The sequence below is a fragment of the Herpailurus yagouaroundi genome, unplaced genomic scaffold (assembly GCF_014898765.1).
Source record: "Herpailurus yagouaroundi ecotype Mexico unplaced genomic scaffold, PumYag 403, whole genome shotgun sequence".
In the NCBI taxonomy this organism is placed as follows: Eukaryota; Metazoa; Chordata; class Mammalia; order Carnivora; family Felidae; genus Herpailurus; species Herpailurus yagouaroundi.
In genome coordinates this window covers 746,938-754,683 of record NW_024412620.1, presented here as the reverse complement: position 1 = coordinate 754,683, position 7,746 = coordinate 746,938, and the positions used below count along the sequence as shown (strand labels likewise).

At 41.5% G+C, this 7,746-nt stretch overlaps 1 protein-coding gene across 2 annotated transcripts in view; it reads left to right on the top strand.

Moving 5' to 3' along the window:
* CUNH1orf53 (chromosome unknown C1orf53 homolog) overlaps positions 1-7,598 on the top strand; it is a 106,092-nt gene extending 98,494 nt beyond the window's left edge. Inside the window, exons 3-5 of one of the 2 annotated variants that reach the window (XM_040463563.1) lie at positions 2,169-2,609; positions 5,496-5,597; positions 7,321-7,598. In XM_040463563.1, the coding sequence (XP_040319497.1) occupies positions 2,169-2,609; positions 5,496-5,597; positions 7,321-7,413 (636 nt within the window). In that variant the 3' untranslated portion in view covers positions 7,414-7,598. The remainder of the gene's footprint in view (positions 1-2,168; positions 2,610-5,495; positions 5,598-7,320) is intronic. The other variant, XM_040463564.1, reaches the window with a different exon arrangement.
* The last annotated feature ends 148 nt before the right edge of the window (positions 7,599-7,746 follow it).

Here is a 7,746-nt window from a genome sequence, read left to right as displayed (position 1 = left end):
CACAAACCACTCAGCATGTCAGAAACACCTTTCTAAAAAACAAAACAGGGCGCCTGGGTGGCGCAGTCGGTTGAGAGTGCGACTTCAGCCAGGTCACGATCTCGCGGTCCGTGAGTTCGAGCCCCGCGTCGGGCTCTGGGCTGATGGCTCAGAGCCTGGAGCCTGTTTCCGATTCTGTGTCTCCCTCTCTCTCTGCCCCTCCCCCGTTCATGCTCTGTCTCTCTCTGTCCCAAAAATAAATAAAACGTTGAAAAAAAAAAAAAAAAAAAGAAAGAAAAAGAAATGAAGACACGCTAGAATAAGGTAAGGGTCAAGCCCTGAGGAGGCTTTTTAAAACAAAAGACACAATGAATGAAATTTACTGGATGTGAAATGACACTGACTCTAAAGTATGAAAATCAAATGAAAATTGAAGGAGGCAGATAATCTATTCAATGTCTAAATGATAATTATCAAATGTTTGGAAATTATTTGTAATAATATACTTTATTAAACTCTTAATCACACAGATTTCTAGCTGTTATTATATTTAAAAAATAAATATCTGTAAGAATGCACACCCAAGTAACATGTTAGTAGTACAAAACAGCTTTCTCACCCTAAACGCCCAAAGGGCCTTAACCAAAAAGGCTGATTTTTAAACCTGGGAATGGAGAAGATGTAGAAAGTTTCTGGCTAACTCAGTGATCTACCTTAACAAGTAATTTGGAAACCATTTTTACATCTTTTTTAAAAAAACTATTGTTCTTAGATTTGGAAATAATTACGGTTTCACAAGAAGTTGCAAAGATAGATAGATTCCCTTTACCCAGGTTTCCCCAATGGTTACATCTTACATACTTATAGTACAATACCAAAATGAAGAATGTTATATGGGAACAAGGTGTATAGAGTTCTATATCTTATCACATGTGTAGACTTGTGTGACCATCATGATCAGAATACAGAACTATTTTATTAACACAAAGATTTCCCGCCCCCCCCCATCCACCAGAACAAAAGCTTCATGTAAAAATACTTAACCCTGTTGTAAGAGTATGTATTTTCTATTTGAACATGGTCTAGACTATTTCATCTCTGCAAAATGTTGTTCCCACCCTTTGAATTAATGCCATGACCAATTATTAATAGGTCCTTATCCTCAATTTAAAAAAAACAACGCAATCAATCTGAACTTCTAGACTTATTTCCTTATTCCAGAATTTGGTTAGGGAAAAAGCACACAAACACACCTGACTTGTGGTGGATGGAGTCCCTTCTCAAGTTTCGTCCCACCTTTGCACTGCTTTTTTCTTTAGGTCCCTCTTTAGCCTTCCTGGTTTTAAACTAATAACTAATTGATGATTCCAACACAAAGGAAACAGAGTTGCCAAAAATACTAATTCGCTATGAAATTTTTAATGGGCCAATAGGGTCGGTTCAATCAGCACCTACTAAGTAAATTCCAGACATGGTAAATGCAGATACAAAAAAAAAAAAAAAAAAAAAAGAGTAGTGATGGCCTATGGTGGCTTGGTCAAACTTCTGTGCAACTCAACGATCTACTCTTGCCCTCGGGGATAGATTCCTGCCCTCAATTCTTGAAAACTGAAGAACACTTACAAAATGGCTACTCTTCAACCCTCCTTTGCAGAAACGCAGGCTGAGGGGGTAGGGGGTGGGGGTGGAGGGAGAGGGGTAGGAGTGGTGTTAATTTAATTCTAACACCTGAAATTGCCTCCTGGGCTTGTGCTAATGTTCTCAAAATTCAATTTTGTGGGGGTATCTCGATAACTTTTACGTTTCAGAAAGGATAGAATTTTGTCTGGATTTTGCAAGTATTTAACAACATGAAAATACTGCCTTTTCTTATTCAGTGTGCGATTGCACTTTTGGTCCTCTTTTTAGGCGAGGCCAGCTTTATTCATAGTGCATGTTACCTGTAAATGCCCAGCCTTTTCTGAACAGACCCTAGCTGGTTATAAACAAACCTCGGGTATTTTGATCCCTTTCTTGCATCTTAACAGGTGTGGCGATTATGCCGAATGATCTCAAGTCTAATGTGACATGAGAAAAAAATGTCCGCTTAGAATTTAGGCCCCAAGATTAGAAATGGCCCATTCTTCCCCGTCCCCACATCGTGCTGGAACTTCATCGGCCGCCTAAAAAGTCCATTTTTATTTCCGCAGCAGGACCCAGCAGCGGAGGCCGAAAGCTGGGTCCTCGCGGCGCGGGTCCGAGGTCCGAGGTCCAAGGCCCGAGGCCCGAAGCCCGAGGCCGACCTCCCAGCGCGCAGCCCAGACCCGCGTGGCCGTCCCGCCGGGCCCCAGCGCGGAGCGCCCCGCCTTTCCGAGCCGACGGCGGCCATGGCGGCCAGACAAATCCCGGCGTGGGCACGCGCCGCGCTCAGGACGCAACCGCAAGCAGCTCTGCCTCCTAAACTTCTCTGGGTCGGGGGAGGGTTCCGACGGCACCTCTGCTTAACCCTCTGCTCCGCTTCTAAAGAAGACCGCGGACGCTCCGGGCGCTGCTCGCAAGGCGGGCTAGAGGGAGCGGCGAGCAGTCGGGAGAGTGAAGAGTTAACGGCGGCCGAGAGGCGGATCGTAGACCTGCACGCCGCCGCGTGCGCGGTGAGGCCCCTCCTGCCCGCCCCGCCCCGCCCCACCCCACCCCACCCCACCCCACCCCACCCTACCCCGCCGCACCCAGGCCCAGCGGGAGCCCGGGATCGGTGCGCCTGCGCGCCCCGAGCAGAGGGAGAGGTTCCTGGAAGCCCGCGCAGTCCAGCCTCTGGCGTCTGACGAGTACGCGCGCTTCCTGCTCCGACCTTTTCGCTGGAAGCTGTGCAGTTTGCTATTCCGAGCAGAGTTGATGTATATCTGTGCTAAGTGTGGGTCCTTTCTGACCAGCGTCCGAGCTAAACTCTGGTCGCATTTTGGAACCCATCATGCTTCTGTGCGCGCGCGTGTGTGTGTGTGTGTGTTGGGGGCGGGTTGTTAGGAATTGATGCAAGAGGTAGAGGAGCTGAGAAGTCAGAGGAAAAAATAGGTTGTGTGTTTATCTGCATCATCAAACACTTCGCTATCCAATGATATTAGTAATGCATAAGTGAACCAAACTTATTTTTAATTTAATTTTTGCTCTCTTTTCGTCTTTTCTCTGCACCCTAACAGCACAATTGTAAGAGAAACTATAATCAGGCGTTTACATTCTTCCTAGACAATCTTGAGCTATGTTTTTCTCTGTTTGGGATTTGACAATCCCTTATTAGTACCAATATCACAATTTACCATTTCCACCCACGGTTTCTAACGCTTCAGACCACATAAGTGTAAAGGGAACATATTTATGTTTTTATTATCTTGAGAGAGCACATGCACTCTATCATGAAGATACAAACGCGATGTAAAAGTAACCTATTAAGTAGGTCACACACACTGTGTGTGACCAGTCCTTAATATCTGGTGTTGCTGTACCAAAGAAGTAGAGAAGAAAACCTTGGAGATTTTCTAAAATTGACTTTTCTCCCCCTGCTGACAGTAGGCCCTGGGAATCCACTGTTTGGCCCATTCAGGTGTTGAAACTTCTGCATAAAGATTCATCAGGAAATGACAGACAGCTTTTGAGTGTTCTTGTTTATACTGTATTGAAAATAACATATGTAATTTGTTGCCATACATCACCATATAAATATGGTAAATATAAGCAAAAGTTTCATCTTTTTTAGCGCAAACAGCAGTGGCATGTAAAGACAGGTTCAGTCAGCCTGGGAAAGGAAAAATTCTTCCCACTTAGGAAATCCACATTTGTTTCATCAGTGTCAGGAGCACAAGTGAAATGAATGTCAAGGAGACCAGAAGTAAATACAATAACAGGTTTATTTTTCTTTTTCAACAAATCAGAGCCCTACCCCCCCCCCCCCACCATGGTCCTTTTCCCACACCTCAAGGCGGATGGGTCTCTTTCTCCCTGTGCTGATCTGTATCACAGAACATCTTGTAAACTGTCAGCATTCTTGTCATATCCTTGTTGCCACCATTACCTGAGGCTTATCTACTGAGGACAAATCAAGTTTGTGGGGGCAGCCAATAAGCTCACAGTTCCTCAATCAATAGGGAAATCAGGAGAGTGGGCGCAAATGCAGGAGCAATCTGGTAGGCTTCTGGGTTGCTAGGTGATTGCCCTCAGAAGACTCCCAGAAACTATGAGAAGTGGAAAGAAGGCTGCTGACAGAGTTCCTGGTGTTTTTTGGCTTTTCTTCCAAGTCTTCAAACCCAGGTTTCATAAAGAAGTGAGGTCTTGACAATTGATCGTTCTAAAGTAGTTTACTGCTCCTGGTTTCGTGTAATCTGCCTCTGTGGTCCCAAGAGATTTGAGAGGCCCTGTAGACTGGCCTTGAGACTTGCTTGCTTGTTTCTTTGGTCCTGGTCTGGCTTTGCTGGAATGCCTTAGAGTAGACTTAGACTTGAACCCTATGTCTTTTTGCTCTATGCCTTATCTTTGAAGCACAGTTGGTTAAATTCTCAGCCAGATTAACTATTTAGTCATTAAGGAAGACACTTAGAAGAAGTAACTTCTGGCACATACAAAAGTATGTTAGAAGACATTCAGGTGTCATGCATAGTTTAATGAAAAGGTTCTATACATGAATGATGCAGTGTTACTTTGTGGTTAAATGGGTTATTATAAACAGCCCAAGAGAAGGTTCCTCTACAAAATCTCAAGGATAAATAATATCATCTCCATGGCCCAAATTCACAGGATAGGCCACATTATGTCCTTTGCCTTCATACCATGTACTTGGGAAACTTTTTAAAAACTGAGTTCGAATGTCAGTAGAGTATGCTTCCTTGACGTCTGAAGTGGTGTAGTAAAAGTTGCTTTTGATCAACCTTGTGAAAGCAGTGCGTGTTAATATGTTAAAACAATACCTTTTTCACTTAAAAACAGAACTAACAACACTCCAAAAACAGAAAATAGTATAAAATGTGCAATGGAGTAACACATCATGAAGGTAAAGTGTCCAATAATAGCAAGGTAATACTTTTCTGTAAGGACTGTTGGTTTTGATTAGCACCTCTTCTGTAAGTTTAAATCATTATCCACATATTTTAAGTACTAAAATTGTAACTGCAACTTCTGAGTGAAAGTTCATTTTCAGCCTCTTAAGCTCTTAAAGTCATCTAAATCACCTGTTATTAAACTTGTTACCTAGAAACTGAATGAAAAATACCTGAGCAGTGGCTACATAGTTATTGGGTATAGAGGAGTTCTTGTTTTTCCATCAACTTCTCATTTTTCTCAAACTGTATATTTTCTCCTTATGTCACATAAAGTTGGATTGTATGTAATGTTGGAATGCATTCAGTCTTTAATTGCAAGTGCCACCAGAATTGCTGGGAAGAAGTTTAATATTGTTTAAAGAAAATCTTGCAGTATTTTATGAGTAGAAATTATGGTGAGGAGATATGGTGAATATTGAGATTAATGAATTGTTTCATTGCATTATTCTTCAGGCTGGCCAGCTAAACTACACGGATCCAGCCACTGGCTATCTGGTGCTTACACGGCTTGCCCACTTGCAGAGAGGCAAATGCTGCGGGTCTGCTTGCAGACACGTGAGTAGCAAATTCTCGCATTACACCAGCAGTTTTCGGTGCTTCTGTAACTTCGTAAATACCTAGTATTTGAAAAACAAATCAAGTGAAAAAAGCCTAATAGACCTGGAAGGCACTTTTCACAAGCAGCTTTAGCCAAGGACAACGAAATCCTTAGGACCGACATAGGACCTTTAAAGTTAATGGAATTTTGTAACTTTTTTGTGAGCATCAGTTCCTTGAGATGCTGTGATTTGAGATTCATGGGAGTTCGTTATTACAAGGAAACTTTTCATGAGGTTTCAAATAAGTCATATTCACTAGGCAAGGGCAAGGAGGGCAGGAAAAGAAATCCAGAATATTACAAACTAGATCCCAGACAACATTTTTGTCTTCACTATTAGCTGAATAAATAGAAATCTGATCAGCATTGTGAAGTGGGTTTCCTTTCAATGAGGGTGGTTTCCTTTCTTCCTTCCCTCCTTCCCTTTCTTTCTTTTATTCTTCTTCATTTCCTTCTCTCCCTCTCCCATTCTTTCTGTGGCTGTTTTCTACTCTATTTTCATAACCATGAAGATAGCTCTCCCAAACTTAGTGCTGTGTATCTCCTAAGACGTATATTTCAGTGAATATATCTCTGTGCTCACTGATTAAGGTGAACTAACTAATCCTTCCCTATGTTGAGCAAAAAAATAAATGGGATTGTGTGTGTCACCATAACTTTTAAAAAGCATATTAGTAATTGGGGCACCTGGGTGGCTCAGTCAGTTAAGCGTCCAACTTCTGCTCAGGTCATGATCTTACAGTTTGTGAGTTCGAGCCCATGATCTCACAGTTTGTGAGTTCGAGCCCTGCTTGGGGCACTGTGCTGACAGCTCAGAGCCTGGAGTCTGCTTCGGATTCTGTGTCTCCCTTTCTCTCTGCCTCCTCTCCCACTGTCACTCTCTCTGTCTCTGTCTCTCTCTCTCTCTCTTTCAAAGAAATATTTTTTAAAATTTTTAAGGGGCGCCTGGGTGGCTCAGTCGGTTAAGTGACTGACTTCGGCTCAGGTCATGATCTCACAGTTCATAGGTTTGAGCCCCACATCAGGCTCTGTACTGAATGCTTGCTTGGAGCCTGGAGCCTGCTTCAGATTCTGTGTCTCCTTCTTTCTCTGCCCCTCCCCTGCTTGTACTCTGTCTCACTCTGTGTCTCAAAAATAAATAAATATTAAAAAAATTTAAAAAAAATTTTTAAAAAGCCTATTAGTAAGGTAAATTGTTATAGCATTAAGATTATAAACAGATAACAACCTCTATTTACAGACCATTTTGACTGTATGTTTTGGGGTAAGGAGGTATTATTTCCTTTAACTGTCCAACTTTACAATGAAGGAATAAACATTAAATGCATGTATTAACTATAGCCAGTAATGAAAAATTAAGCCTTCCCATTTATGTGTGTTTCTACCTGTGCCATTAGCTGTTTCTAATCAAATGCATAAGAGCCTTGCATAAATTGAGGACCTGAGAATTTTCTAAGAGTGAGTTTTTGACAGTAAAATTCTTAAAGTTGGAAGGATGCCTTTAGGAAGTGATTCTTGGACCCTAATTAGGACCATTTGCCAGAGGTTGCCATTATTCTCCTCTTAGTCAGCAGGACCCAATAGATCAAATGATCTATATAACATTATTAGCAGCCTCTTTTTTTCACTATGGGAAGTGTTACACTTTTTCAAGAAGCTTGTTAAATAATTCAATAATAGTTTGTTTTATTTCTTCTGCAGTGTCCATATGGTCAAGTCAATGTTAAGGATCCATTGAAAAGGAAGAAATTCAATTCATATTTTTATGTTTGACAACAATTTCTTCTCTGTTCTCCATCTTATTGAGCCTGTATTTAGAAAAAAAAAAACAAAAAAACAAAAACAAAAAAAAACAACTCTAATCTGGAATTGCTATCTGTGCTGTTAGTCTTTGAGCACTAGTTTAATCATAAATACATATATTAAAAGAACATCAATAAAATGAAAAAGCTAGCAAATGTTTGTGTGTTTCTGAAGTGGCACATTGATAGTTATTTTCCTTTCTTTTTGCTTCATTATCAGACACATATGTTGAAGAAAGAAAATAATGACTGTTCCATTAAATAAATAGTAGCAATCGGGTCACCTTAGTAGCTCTCGATTTTT